The following is a 15,695-nucleotide window of genomic DNA, read 5'->3' on the forward strand; positions in this document are numbered from 1 at the left end:
AAATGCTCGATGAGCAAAGTCAAACTATAATAAAGTATCTAGACAAACCAGCTCAGAATAAACCAAACCAAGGGAGGCCCAAGCCCCAGAAAGAACTCACCAGCATTCAGGTGTGGAGTCAACCAACACCAGACAGTCTGCACAGGTGGTCTATCCTGGCACCAGTCCAGTGACACCTCCCAATGAAAGTGGATCATCCTTGGGACTCTACATTCAGAAAAACAAAACAAAACAAAACCCTCTTAATGAAAAAACAGCTCTTACCTTAAGAGAGTAAGTGATAGTGTGTTCGGGAGCCAAACATGGATGACTTTGGTTTGGAAGACAGGGTTAGATTACTCCAAATACCATGTTCTATGGTAGTTATCAGATTCATGAAGTTTTGTTTTTATAGTAACAGAACAAAGAAAATAATTCAAGACACTGTAAAAATACCTCGGTGGAAAAGCCAGGTGTGGTGGTACTTGCCTTTAATCCCAGCACAGGAGGCATCAGCAGGCAGATATCTGAGTTTGAGGCCAGCCTGGTCTACAAAGCTAGTTCCAGCATAGCCAGGGCTCCCTGTCTTGAACAAAAAGGAAGGAAGGAAGGAAGGAAGGAAGGAAGGAAGGAAGGAAGGGAGAAAAGAAGGAAGGAAGGAAGGAAAGAAGGGAAGAGGAAAGAAGGGAGGAGGGAGAAAGGAATAAAATACATTGGTAGAAACAGGCAGGTAGCTTACAGAAAAGCAGGGAAGTGTCTGCTACAGCCTACAGATGATATCTGCTAGCATTATTCATCTTCATGTTGGTGGAAGCAAGGGGCCATTTTGTACATTTCAAAAGGCCAAACCTATTAGTCACAAGGATGTTAGGTTACATGAAGTCATGGGCAATAACTGGCTATGGGGGGTGGGGGGAGATAACCGAGCATAATTTAGCTTCAACCTGTAATACAATTATGCAGTTTTTTTTTTTTTTTTTTTTTTTTTTTTTTTTGTTATTTTGAGAAAGGGTTTCTCTGTGGCTTTGGAGGCTGTCCTGGAATTAGCTCTTGTAGATCAGGCTTGTCTGAAACTCACAGAGATCATCATGTCTCTGCCTCCCAAGTGCTGGGATTAAAGGCATGTGCCACCACTGCCGGGCTACAATTATGCAAGTTTTAATCAGTCTATCAGCCTTACAGAATGTTTAACATAGGTACAACCAGAATAAGGGAAAACAGACTAAATCCCAAATTGAGACATAAAAGGAAAGCTTTGGAAGTTCACGAAGCAAAAGAATACTGGAAAAAAAAAACAAAGACAAGCTATGCAGAGAACTGAGTCTAACCCTACCCCAGCCATGAATTTTCTGGTGAGGTAGGGGTTGGGAACTCCAAAACTGCTTCCAGAAGGTTAAGTCAGAGAAAGTCAGGCAGTCTGATCCACAAAACACCAATGTAGAAGGGATATATAGACATTTTTGGACCAATAGTAAAAGAGAGGAAAAGGAATTACCAGGCAGGACACCCTAAAGCCAAATGTACCCCCCCAAAGCCTGTGGTCTCTCCAACTGGGGGGGGGGCACTTTTCTAACAGAGAAGTCTGTAACACTTGCCAATAAGCCTCACTTTTTAACTTGTGCCGTTCTCCTGTATTTTAATTATTTAACGGATGAAGAAAAAAACAAAACAAAAAACCCACCTGCTAGCCAGTATTACCTTCTACACCAGTACCTTCACCGATTGATGCTAAGGCTTGCTGCACCCTGATAACCAAACATCCTACAAAACATAGAGATCTAGCAGTCCCTCAAACACTCCCTAACACGATAGCATATTCCTGGTCAGGCCCAGTAAGTTCACCATTTAAAGGCCTGCCTGGACTATGAGACCCTGTCTCAAAACAAAACACATCCATGAGATAATAAAAGGGAAGAATCAACGAGTCACAACACTCTACGCGCATTAAAACATGACTAAGTCATTTGGCTGACGGGGGTGTCAAGAAAGAGCTCTGCTGGGACCACAAGTAATGGTTAAGTTTGGTGAAGGAGAGAGAGCAGAATGTAAGGAAGAATGAAAAGGAAGAAAGAGAAGGGGGGAAGAGACGGGGAAGGGATAGTGGGAGAGGGAGTGAGACTGGTTAATATTGGGAGTTTCAAAGTGCTTTCTAGGTACAAGCGCTTGAGTATATGGTTCCCTCGACCCAGTGAATTAACAAGGGACATGCTAGAGTTGGGTAGTAAACAGTTACACTCAAGCATTAAAGAGAGACAGTTAGGCAGATGCACTTTTCGCCAGACTTTGTCAAAGGGCACTGAAACATGGAAGGAGAAACTGGAATTTGCAAAGCGTGGAGAGATTCCACCTTCGGAACTGGGAGCAGCCATAAGCGCCCAGAGCCTAGATAGCAGCCCGAGACAGCCGGATCTGCGCACTGCGGAAGCGGAACTCATGCGCCGCGGCTCGGCTTCCGGCGGGCGCCGTTTCCAGACGCACCGGCGAGCTCTGTGCAGATGGTGGCGCGCCTCTGTTCTCCTAGGTGGTGAGAAAAGGCCCGACACCGGATGGTTCTCTCTCTTAGCTTTCTCTACGGCGGGTCGACCCTGAACAGCAGCAGAGATTCTGAGCTTCTAGCCTCAGGGGACGATTAGTGGGCGTAGCGGCCTTCGAAGGCTCGGCCGAAACCTTCCGCCTCCGCACGGCCTTGGAGAGGACAACTGCGGGTCGTCCCACTGGAGGTGGGGTCGGGGGGAGGGGGCGCCGAGTACAGGGGGAAGGGTCATCTTGTGGGTCTCACTACTACTTCCGGGAGACGCCTCGGAAAGCAGGACGTGCTAGGGTGGGTGGGTGGGAGCACTTACCTTCTATCCCATTGGTTAATTGCTTGCTGGTTGAGCTTTTCTAGTTGCTGATTGGCCCAAATGCCAATCTAGGTCGCCGGGGAAGCGTTACCCGAGGCTAGATTGAGGTCGGGTTCCCGAGTCCAGTTTGTGTATTGGAGTGGGGACTTCCTTCTACTCCCACTCCGGGGCCTCTATTAACAGGGTAAGAAAAAGAACCGGTAGCGGGATGCTTGGGGGCAGATGACAAGAAAGTGAAGGTTTAGAAGTGAACTATCCTAACTTCCTCACCTAACCCTAGCTACACCCAGCTGGGAACGCGATGGGAAGGCCTTTGGGAGAGGAGGAGGCCCAGTCCTTGGAACAGTGACGGTGTTGGAGGAGAGGCCTTCTGGAAAGTTTTTGTTACTTAATTGTATGAAGTTCTAATTTCCTAGGTGGACTTATAACAGACCTTCGGGGAATTTAGCTTTGGCCTTGCAGGGCAGTTGGGCGACTACCAGGTGTTCCCAGGTTTCAACAGTTAGTTACTGAATAAGTCACTTTTCTTTTTATTACTTCAGATGAGCTGTTCTCAAAAAAGACACAAACAACAGAAGAATGGACACAGTCTCATATGTTAAAAGAATGTTAAAAGGAAAATAAGGTATTTGCTTTGGTTACTTATAGTATTATTTATGGTTAGTTACATAAGAGTATTGCCTTGGAGGAGGTCTTGGGTTTTGAATATTATTTAAGGGGCTTGGTATATATGTATGTATTTGGTCAGGTTTCTACTTTTTAAACATCTATTAAAAAAAACCATGTGACTGCTGTAGCCCTTTGCTAATTACCCTGATTACTCTGAAAATAGAAAACAATTAGTTTTAATTTAGTGAATCTTGCCTTTTAAGTTTTTAAAGACAGAGTTTCTCTGTGTAGCCATGGCTGTCCTAGAACTCACTCTGTAGAGCAGGCTGGCCTGGAATACACAAAGATTCATTTGCCTATTTCTCCTGAGTGCTGGGAATGAATGCAGGTGCTACCATACCTACCCAGCTTTGCATTTTAAAATTAGGCTTTTTTTTCTTGTCTTTTTTGTGTTGCTTTGTTCTTTCTTTCTCTTCCCTTGAGACAGTGTTTCTCTGTGTAGCCTGGCTGTCCTGGAACTTGGGAACTTGATCTGTAGACCAGACTGGCCTTGAACTCAGATATTATATTGATCTGCCTCTGCCTCCCAAGTGCTGGGATTAAAGGCCTGTACCACCACTACCCAGCTAGTTTATTTATTTTTTAAGTGTATCCAGTACTCAAATGCATGCCAATTTTTTGTTTTGTTTTATTTATTTATTTTGGAGACAGGGTTTCTCTGTGTGACAGCCCTGACTATCCTGGAACTTACTGTGTAAACCAGGCTGGCCTCAAACTCACAGAGATCTACCTGCCTCTGCACCCCCCCCATGTCAAATTTTATGATGATGAGCTCATACACTGATACATAAATAACAATGACAACCTCACAGCTTTTAGGAGTTAATACTTTACCTAATGCTTAAAAGTTAGCGCTGAGTCAGACACAGTTTGGCACACACATTTTTCATATCTGAGTATCAAACTGAATATTAAAAAAATTTTTTTTGATTCTCAAAAAAGTTGGATATAAAAGCCATGATAGTGTTAAATTTTTATTCTTGAATTTTGTGTGTTCTTTACTTAATATGCAAAGGGTTGTTGCATGTACCCCAGGACACTTAGGAATATAGTTCACCACATTTTTCTGTCTCTGTACCAGGTACAGTCCTTCAGCCTGGAATGGTTAGTCCCAGGAGTTTTTGAATGTGGGGGCTACCTGTAAGTGCTGTTCTTGAGAAACAGAAACCTACCTTGATGAGGAGATCAGGAACGGTAACCCTGCTTCGCAATCTTAGAATATAAGTCTCTAAAGGTAGATATGAATCACAATCAAAAGGAATTTTAGTGGCCTACTTAGTGAATTCCACACCAGCCAGGGCTACATAGTAATAGCTCGTCTCAGTAAATGAACAAACAACAGCAAAAACAACAAAAAGCGCCAGCTATGTTAGCCTAAGATTAATACATTGAATTTGTGTATATTCTTTGAACAGGAAACTAGAAGTCTCAGCATGAATCCATCTAGATCTAGATCAAGTGGAAGCGGAGAAGAAATCTCATTTCAGGAAAATGAGAGAAGATGGCAGCAAGAGCGTCTCCACAGAGAAGAAGCCTATTATCAGTTTATTAATGAACTCAGTGATGAAGACTATCGGCTAATGAGAGACCATAACCTTTTAGGCACCCCTGGTAAGAAATGGGCAAAAAGGGAAACACATTTATTTCTATCATTAAAGGAGGAATTTCAAAGTAAAGAGGATGCTTCATTTTGAGCACTATTTTGTGAGTGTAAGAATTATTCAGTATAACAAAGTCACTGTCTTCTGGACATATGGATTTATATGCAGGCCAAATTTAAAGGTTAATGTACATAAGCATTAAGTGTTTTTGTGGTGCCAGGCAGTTGTACATGTCTTCAATTCCAGAATTTGGGAGGCAGAGGCAGGCAGATCTCTGTGTAGTTTGAGGTCAGCTTGTTCTACAAAGTGAGTTCCAGGACAGCCAACACTACACAGAGTAACCCTGTCTCAAGAAAAAGACCAAAACAAAACAAATGTTCCTGTGTATTATTCTCTCCTGTAATGCCATCCTCCATGTTGATTTGAGTGGAATTTGAACCTAGGGTTTTATATATGCTAGGCAGGTGTTCTACAATTGAACTGTACTACTAGCTCTCCATTTCTGTTACATAATATTTGTATAAATAAAATGTTATTTAAAACTTAATTCTTAATTTGTGGTGTAAAATTTAGCTAGATATTGACTACCCAGAAGGCTTGTGTCCTTTCTAAACTTTTTTTCTCAAATTCACTTACAGTAAACTATCTGAAATATGTGTTTGTGTGTATTTGTGTGTTGATGGCTCATAATAAAATATTGGGGTAGAATTCAAGCACAAAGACTTGAACATTTTCATAAAACTTACTCCTTTCTTAATTTCTTTTTAACTCCTAAGGGAAAAATGCATGTAATTGCCACTTATCCTTTCTTTGTTGTTTTAAAGATTCATTTTATTTTTAATTCTCTGTGTGTGGTGTGTATATTGGTTTGTGTACATCAATGTATAAGTGCAAGTGTCTGAGGAGGCCAAAAGAGGCCATCAGATCCAAGATCTCATCAGATCTGGAACTGGCAATTAGAGGTAGTTGTGAGTTTATGGGTGCTGGAAACTGCTGAGCCATCTCTCCAGCCTTAGCTTATAGGTTCTTTCTTACTGAGTTTTTTTTTAAACCAAAATAATTCAAATTATATCTCAATTTTAATGATATATTAATAAATGAAATGAACCTAGTTGGTGTATATTTTTGTCAAATATTAACTGTCCAATTTATAGATCATGTGTTCTGTAGGTTGTTAATGGTTTTTAAATATTTTTTTATTTGTTTGTTTTTTCGAGATGGGGTCTTTTTGTAGCTTTGGAGCCTGTCCTGGAACTTATTCTGTAAAACAAAATCCACCTGCCTCTGGGCCCGGCAGGTTTTTTAATCTTTAAATTACATTTTTTTTTTAAAATCCATCTTTCGTGCATGCTTGTTTTTGTATGTAAACGAAGGTGAGTGTGTGTAGGCCGGAAGAGAACCAGAAGGAATCTTCCTTCTCCTTCCACTATGTGGCTTCCTGAACTCAGGTTGTCAAGTACAGCAGTAAGTGCCTTTACCCACTGAGCTGTTTCACTGGTCCCAGCTACTTACTACAGCTTCGATTTCATGAGTTGTCCTAGAACTGGGTAATTTACATTTGTAAATTCGCACTTTTTTATTGTTTCAGGAGAAATAACATCAGAGGAGCTACAGCAGCGCTTAGACAGAGCGAAGGAACAACTGGCATCCCAGCCTGGTTCGAGGAGTGGGACAAATGACGGAGGTAGTGTGGCAGTCACTATATAAAGGCAGGCTTGACTGTTGCAGTAGCAGCAGTGGACAAACTGTCTTCCAGTGTAGACCTGTTGTCAGGGACCAGAGGTCAAAAGAATGAGTGGAGTGTTTCTGAGTGGAGTGTTGCTCACACATAGATTGCCTTCAGGAAGTTTATGTATACAAAATAGTGTATACACATTTACCCTTCCTCCAACCCCCTGAGAAGCCAGGGCTTTATATATACTTGATAAATATTTTCCCATTGCGCTACAACCCCTAGCCAAATAAAGTTCTTTTTAATCTTAGCATATACACATTACATTTTTTAAAAAATATTGATAGGACTTAAAATTTATATTCAGTATAATAGAGATTGACAGTTGGGAAACTGTTTTTGTTACTCTGTTCTGTTGGTTTGTTTGCTTGTTATTTTACAGAGCACACCATAAACCATATATAAAAATTCATGCAGTAAGCAAAGTACTAATGAAAATCACTTCAAACTAATGGAAATTGTAGAATTAAAAGCAAGCCCAAGAGACATCACTCACAGTTTTTGGCTCCAGTCAGCTGACAAAGACTTTTGCTCTATGGATAAACACTGGGTATTTTCCTAGTTTTGTGTAGAGGTAGCTAATGTGATTTTAATGTTAGATGCAGAAAGTGACATTTCTTAAGAAATCGCCTCCCTGAAGTTTTTCTGCCCCTATTATTTACTCTGCTTACATTTTACCTCTGCCCTCTTACATTCTCTGTTTTAGGCTGTCTCCCTTCACCCTCCCAATGGCTCCTTTCCAGTCTCTTGGCTAAAGAGAGCTAGGATCTACATTCATGATATTGGAGGCTCAGTAGCATGATTTACCTGTTACTCTCAATAAATAGATTTTTTTCTTTAAGTTTATGATGGTTTTTAAGTTCCATGTTTAGAGTTGAGTGGTCTTTGATTAAGCCTAAGAAAGCCATGAAGAGAAATAGTGGGAAAATTGGATTATTACTTGTTCCTTTAGCTCTTAAGGCAACTCTAGTGGTTCAGATATAGGAAAATTTTCAAGAATTCAGATATTTAACCTATTATAAATAAAAATCTTAATTTTTTTCAAATTCATCTCAGTATTCAAAGCATTATGTGAATCTTTAAAACACCTATCACTTACTTCAAGAAATAAATCAGTCTTCATAATGCAGTTCTGAAAGCTTCTCAAGGAAAAGCTGCCAGCACAGAAGGTAGCAGGAGAGGGGCCTTCTTGGGGCCTTTCTAGAGCCTCTGTTGGGAGCAAAGACCCAGCTCAGTTGTGCCTCCATCAGATACAGTGAACGTCTCTTTCTCATAATGAAACTCTTATAGCCTTGGTCTTTTCAGGTAGAGCCTTTGAAATGGTACTATTTTGTAAACCTTGGTGTTTGTTGTACCTAACAATAAGGATAGTGGAATTCAGGTTCCCAGTGTAGAAGCAGTAGCTGTGAGCACCAGCAATACACGTGATAAAAGATTAACAATTAAGATGACAAGATAAGGTTAGCAAAAGTGTTGCTCCTTCAGGTTCCTGCCCCATCAGTCAAGGCTGAGGAGAGAGACAACCTTTGCCATTATGTGTCTTTTGGGGCAGAGTCAGTCCCAGTACTGTTCTGCATTCAAATGAAGCAATTTTGGGGAAAAAAAAAAAAAAATGAATTGCTGGTCTTAACCTTCCTCGGATTCTGTCAGTGCTGTTAGCTTATCACTCTCCATAGTGCTTACTATCCTAGCAGGCGGGACATTGAGAGTGGCTTAAAGCGCTCATCCATTAAACCCAGAACACAGAGATCACCTCTGTTCAAGAACACTGTCCTCCCTGTCCCTTTGGCAAGGGACCAGATGGCCTTAGAGTAGAATGTAACCATTTTGAGTACTATTTGTGCCTTCGTTCTCTTTTGTGTGTGTCTTTTCTTCTTTTGGTATCAGAATAAACTGGCTTCATAAAGAGAGTTTGGGTGTGAATTACCTCTGTTTCCTGGAGTACTCTGAACTTTGAAGGACTGGTAGAATTCTGTAGGTCCTGGGTTTGGTTTTGGTTTTGATTTTTTAGTTGAGAGGCTTTTAATTACTACTTCAAGCTCATGGCTAGTTATATATCATTTCATATTATTTGTGTCATCCTGATTTTTCTTGGACCCATTCATTCATCACTCAGTGTCATGTTCAGTCTCCTTGAGTTTGTACTTTGTGCATTTTCCTTGCTCTTGATGCCCAGCTTTATCTTGTGGTGATATAGAACATAGATGTTATTTCAGTTTTCCTGTTTTCACTAAGGCTTGCTTTGTGTCTTACTGTCTGTACTGTTTTGTGCAAAGTACCAGGAGTTCCTGAGAGGAATGTGTGTTCTTCAAAGTTTGGTGGAATGTTCCATAGATGTCTGTTAGATCCATTTGATTTATGATGTTATTTAACGTCAGTGTCTCTGTTTATATTTTGTCTGGATGACCTGCTTGTAGATAAGAGTGCATTATTGAAGCCTCCCACTGTTAATTGTGCTGGGTTGATATGTAGCTTTACATTTAATAGTGTTTGTTTTATGCAATTGGGTACACCTGTGTTTGGTTCATGTGTTTATAATTATAGTATCTGCTTGGTAGGTTAAAGAGTATGATGTGAATTTTATCTCTTGTGCTTTGTTTCGGTTTAAAATCTATTTTGTTGTCAGGCGTTGGTGGCACACACCTTTAATCTCAGCACTCAGGCACTGAGGAGGCAGAGGCAGTGGGATCTCTGTGAGTTTGAAGCCAGCCTGGTCTACAGGGCGGGTTCCAGGACAGGCTACAAAGCTACACAGAGAAACCCTGTTCTGAACCCCCCTCCCCCAAAATCTATTTTGTCAGCTACACCTGTTTATTTTGTAGTTCCATTTTCTTGGGTTACTTTTCCCCATTGTTTTACCTTAAGGGGATGTCTATTTCTTAAGGCTAGGCATGTTTCTATGAGGAAGCAAGATGAAACCCTTCTAATTTAGTCTGGTAGTGAACTGAGACCAGTTTAACTTTATTATTGAAGGGTATATTTTAATTTTTGTCCTTTTGATGAAGTTTTGGTGTTAAACATCTTTTGATTAATTATCCTGGTATCATTTATTTATATCCTCTGACCTGTGGAATGTGTGTATCCTCCAGTCTGAAGTATTCCTTCCAGTATCCTCTGTAGATCTGACATAGTGTTTAATCTGTTTCTTTTATGGAACATTTTTATTTTTCATTTATAGGAGAGTTTTTCTGGCATTTATGACCTTTCAGAACTTTGGTAATGTTTTTCCTAGATTTACTGGCTTTGATGGTTTCTATCCAATATCCAGCTGTTACTGTGGTGGACCTGCCTTTATGTGTTGTGTCACTTGTCTTCTGCTTTTGCTGTTTAAGGCCATCTCTCAAGATCTGGGAAATTTTCTTTTGAGATTTCACTGAAAATGTTTCTCAAATTTGTGATCCTCCTGCCTTCGCCTCCTTCAGCAAATCCTACCAGTGTGTGCTACTACAACCAGTTGAAAATGGTTTCTATGCCTTTTATCTGGAGTTCGCTTTCTTTTATCCATAATTTCTAATTTTTTTTTCATGGTATCCAAAGATCCTGTGTGTTCTGATCATACTTTTTTTTTTGACTGTATGAGACAATCCCTTTAGTCTGCCTTCAAGTTTTGATGTTACTGTGTCATCTAAATTGACTAATTTTTTATTTCTACTTTATTTCAGATTAGATTTTAATATTCTGTCTTTTTCACATTCTATTTTCATGTTGTCATTTAGCTATTTGTTTATTCCTGCTCTAATAAAGTTCATTCAGATGTTTATACTTGTCCTCTTTAATCTTTAAATGCTTTGAACTCTTTGATTGTGTTTAATTCTTCTTTTGACTTCTGTGCCTGAAATTTTGTCCTAAGTGGTGGTCCTCAGGAGCATTTCATTGATGGGATTGCTAGGTTTTTTTGTTTGTTTTGGTTTTTTGGTTTGTTTGTTTTCTTTTCAGACATTGCCTTTTTTTTTTTTTTTTTTTTCTGCAGTTTGTTTTTGCAGTGAGACCTGGGCATCTGGAGTTAGGTTGTTAGATGACTTTTACTGTGGGTCTTCAGTACCCAAGGCCAGAATCCCAAGTTGATCTGAGTACCCATGGGAGTCCTGAGGGGTTGGAGCCAAGGGGATGGGCCATCTGCATGGATGGAAGTGTCTGGTGGGGCTCTGAAAGCAGGAGAAGGAAGGGGTGGAGCCAGGTTGAGGGCAGAATTAGTATTACCCTGCTGGGTTACAGAGTGGGACCGATGGCTAAGGGGGAGATTGCTTTATGGGGTCCTCATGAGTCTGGGATGGACCTTGTATGTAGAAGGTACCAGTTTGTGAAAGTTTTTGAGTCTAGAAAGTAGACTTTTTCTTTAAACATAATTGTGTATGTATCAGAAGACAGTTTGTGTAAGTGGTTCCACCATTTGGGTCCTGGGTCTCTGACTCAGGTCAGTTAGGCTTGGTAGCATGTGCTTTTACCTATTGAGTGATATCATAGGCCTGCATTTTAATTTCTTTAGTGTGCTTTAATATACTTTTACAAAGTGATTTTTTTTTATTCATTGAAATAATGCAGATACTGTTAAATTCATATAACTGTCTTTCTTGCAATGCCTAAATGAAGATAAGGTCTTATCATTATAGAAATTGACTTTAAGTTGAATTGATTTACTTTCCAGACTCAGAAAACCTTAGAGAAAATTCAGATGAAGATTCTCTGCTACGATGGCTGAACACCTTTCGGCGCACTGGAAATGTGACTCGAAGTGGACAGAATGGGAACCAAAGTTGGAGAGCTGTGAGTCGAACAAACCCAAACAGCGGAGAGTTTGGGTTCAGCCTGGAAATCCACATAAACCCTGACAACAGAGGCTCGGAAGCTCATGGAGAGGATTATACAGACACCCCTCTGTCAGATGTTAGCAGAGATCCTAGGCAGCAAAGATCATCTAGTCCTGTGGCTATGCGAACGAGAAGCCAAACCTCCCTGAGTTCCAATGGTCGTGACTTCAGTGGTCTAAGGGGTAGGCGTGGTGCAAGGGGGCAGGGCTCAGTTCGAGGAGCATTCTCAGCACGGGGAAGGTTAAGAAATGGAATTGGAGGAGCCCTTGGTGTTCCTAGAGTTAGTGGCCATCGCACTAATGTTATCCACACTCAGACCAACCAGTCAGATGGTAGCAATCTCAGGCAAAGGGAACGGCAGCGGTTTGGAGCAGCACATATTTGGGAAAATGGGGCTAGAAGTAATGTGACAGTGAGGAACACAAACCAAAGATTAGAGCCGTTAAGATTACGTTCTGCTTTCAGTAGTCGAAGCCGGTCCCCGATTCATAGACAGAATGGTATTGTTTATCATAATTCCCAAAGGCAAACTGGTAGGGTCAGGTCTGTTCAGCATAGAGGTGTAACTCAAGTCTTTTTAGGACAAGATAGAGCACGCAGAGGTACCGTTTATATGCCGCTGTCCAATTCAAGACTTGTGTCAAGAATAACAGTAGAGGAAGGAGAATCCAACAGGTCCTCGGCTGCCACACAGCGCCATCCAGCAATCACACTAGACTTGCAAGTCAGGAGGATTCGTCCTGGAGAAACTAGAGATAGGGATAGCATTGCAAGTAGAACCCGATCCAGGGCAGGGTTGGCAGAGAGTACAGTTGAAAGCAACAGCGGGGGCTTTCACAGAACCATTTCTCATTTAGAGAGGTCAGGTGTCCGAACCTATGTGAGCACCATAACAGTTCCTCTTCGGAGGGTTTCTGAGAATGAGGTGGTCGAGCCATCCTCTGTGGCTCTCAGGTCAATTTTAAGGCAGATTATGACTGGGTTTGGAGAGCTGAGTTCTCTAATGGAGGTGGAGCCTGAGTCAGAGAATCAAAGAAATGGTCAGGGTTTACCGGAGCTGTACCTAGAACTGAATAACATGGATGTGGCTAACAACAGCGCTCAGCAGGGTGGAGGTTCCTCACAAGCCAGGCAGGCCCAAGAAGACAATGCTGAAATGCTAGATATAAGTGAACCCACCTTGCCACAGGCCCGCAACGGTGGCAACAGGAATAGAAGGCAGTTACGAAGGGCAGACAGTGTAGTTGAGGCTGGAACATTACCCATTCTGCGCCTTGCTCATTTCTTCTTACTGAATGAAGGCGATGATGATCCAATTCGTGGTTTAACCAAAGAGCAGATTGACAATCTTTCTACCAGGAGCTATGAACAAAACGGGGTTGACAGTGAGTTAGGTAAAGTGTGTAGTGTGTGTATCAGTGACTATGTGGCTGGGAACAAGCTCCGGCAGCTGCCGTGTCTGCATGAGTTTCACATTCACTGTATTGATCGTTGGTTGTCAGAGAACTGTACTTGTCCTGTCTGCCGGCAGCCTGTTTTAGAATTTGGGGCTGCAAACAATGGGTGAAATGATGGGATTGGTCAGCACTGTATGTTACTGGAGCCACATAGTCAACACTTCTTGCGTTACTTGTGATGAGGTAACCAAGATGAAAAACCTGTCAAATTATAGTTTGCACTATTTTTTGTGTGCTTTTTTTTTAAACTTGTTACAAAGATGTTGTTTATATAAAATTTAAAAATGCAGATATTAAATTATCCAAAAGTAAAGAATAGTTAATATTGCTAGAACCAAATAACCTTCAAAATGTTTTTATTTTGGTAATTTTGTCATGCTAAGCACTTTTGTATCTGCACAACTCAGTATGTTAGGAATCTTGATTCTTTCTCTTAATACTGCAGTAGGTTTTACTGGGGTTTTCCAGTTTCAGCTCAGTGCTATGTTTGGACACTACTGTCTAAGTCTTTGTAGACTGTTGGCTGAATGTCTGCTAGATATACTTAAGTTACTTGAAATAATTTAACACGTAGCACACTGTATGTGTGTATGCAGATATGTAACTATGGTGAACATACCCATGATAAAAACTACAAGTTTGAAACTTACTTAAGCTTTGGGGCTTAGATTGCATATGACACAGGGTTAACATTGACAAGATCATCTCTAAGAGGAAGTGAATTAAGATCCAGGTTTAAAATAGAGATTGTTTACTGAAGCGTGTCTGACAATCTGACTTACTAGAGAATGAGCGATATATAATAATGAACCTAGTATTCATTCGTAAATGGAATGTAGAAAAGTTTATGACATAGTTTAAGTTCGTCTTTTTTGTGACTTTTTTAGAAGTACAAACACTTCTCGGGGTTAGGTAGGGTTTACAGCATGTGTGATTTCTAAAATTTAGTTTTGAAATTTAAAATATTTTAAAATCTGTTAAGTAGTGAAATGCATAGAAAATGTTAATTTGGATGCCAAAAAGCTCCAAATAAAACAAAAGCCTTTAAAAGAACGTAGAGTTTATATAAACAAAGTATGCATTAAAAGTCTATTTCTACCAGTAAATGTAAAAGACTGTGTGAACTCATTTCTCTCTGTTGTTCCATTGTGACTCTTCTCCTTGAAATACTTAATTCCACACTGGGTGGCAGATGAAGTGACAGACAGACCAAGTCTCTGTCTTCATGGAAGAGACATTTGCTTAGAAGGAACAAATCAAGTTTTACTTTGGTATTTGCTTATGAATAGATGACAGAGGTCTCTTTCATGTGTGGGGTACCACTTGCGCAAACTGAGAACATACTTGATGTCAAAACCTGAGAGTTTAGAAATGACTTTTCTTTTCGGTTAGTGGTTATGTTCAATTTGTAAGGTTAGTTGTATGCCCAGAAATACAAAGGGCTCGTCCACCAAAGGGAAAGGTTTCTGTCAAATCTTTGGGGTAAATAATTTATGTAATCTTTAGGGTAAATAATTTATGCATATTTATTAATGGTCAAAGAATGTTGATTAGGGCCTGTTTTGAAGGCCTTTATGGGTCAGACTAATTAAATAAGAGATTACATTTCAATTTGAGCTGTTATATGACAATTATCCCTTAATGGTTTCAGGGACAAGTGTCAGGGTAGCTTTTTTTTTTTTTTTTTTTAAGTATTTGTTATGTATGCAATATTCTGCCTCCATGTATTCCTGCAGGTCAAATCTCATTATAGATGTTTGTGAGCCACCATGTGGTTGCTGGTAGGAGCTTCTCTATCATGGATGCTTTTATTCTCAATCATGGATGCTTTCCTTACCTGGCTTTGGTTTTCTGCATCCTACTTGTTGATTGTGTAAAGATTCCCCTTGGTGGACTCCCTACACCCAGGCAGGCAAGACTGCTTTCCTTGCAGACACCTTCCCTGTACTCCTGGATCTCATTTGAAGTTAACATAACTTGCTCTCCCACTATAACATGTAGACACCTTCATGTGCCCTGAGCAATGATTGTAGAGTAAATGACTCAGGAAGGGAATGGAAGAGTGAAAACTAAGATGGAAGTCATACTGGTTAAGACTGGAACACTTTAGCCTTTTTTATTTTATGTTCACTGTTGTAGGACAGGGAGGAGGTCAAGATGGATCCCAAAAGGAAAGCATGATCTCTGCTCTAAACATCAGGTAGAAATAAAACAGACCTAGTGAGAAGAACGTCACCCATCTTAGTTATTTTTAACTATTTTTATTTTATGTGCATATATGCCCCTGGAACTGGAGTTAATTAACAGTTGTGAGCTATTGTATGGTTGCTGGGAATTGAACCTACGTCCTATGGAAGAGCATTCAGTTCTTAACTGCTGAGCCATCTCTCATTTTAGTTAAAAAGCTTGAAAATTCAATAAACTGTAAATAAAACTTAAAACAATGTGTCAAATCAAAGTGAATATCTATCACCAAACTCTGCAAAGTCAAATGGAGACCAAAATAGATGCAAACAGGGAGTGACTATGATCAGAAATGCTGGTTCTCATTTTCATGGACTCGGTTTTAGTGTCCCCATTGATGTATAGGAAGAGATCACATATTT

At 40.4% G+C, this 15,695-nt stretch overlaps 1 protein-coding gene across 1 annotated transcript; it reads left to right on the forward strand.

Moving 5' to 3' along the window:
* The first annotated feature begins 3,364 nt into the window (after positions 1 to 3,364).
* Positions 3,365 to 14,195, forward strand: Rnf6 (ring finger protein 6). Its single transcript, XM_051205431.1, has 4 exons — positions 3,365 to 3,447; positions 4,907 to 5,102; positions 6,681 to 6,776; positions 11,470 to 14,195. Exons 2-4 carry the CDS (start codon positions 4,925 to 4,927, stop codon positions 13,197 to 13,199), a joined length of 2,004 nt encoding a protein of 667 aa, XP_051061388.1. The 5' UTR covers positions 3,365 to 3,447; positions 4,907 to 4,924; the 3' UTR covers positions 13,200 to 14,195.
* The last annotated feature ends 1,500 nt before the right edge of the window (positions 14,196 to 15,695 follow it).

The sequence above is a fragment of the Phodopus roborovskii genome, unplaced genomic scaffold (genome assembly GCF_943737965.1).
Source record: "Phodopus roborovskii unplaced genomic scaffold, PHOROB, whole genome shotgun sequence".
Lineage (NCBI taxonomy): Eukaryota > Metazoa > Chordata > Mammalia > Rodentia > Cricetidae > Phodopus > Phodopus roborovskii.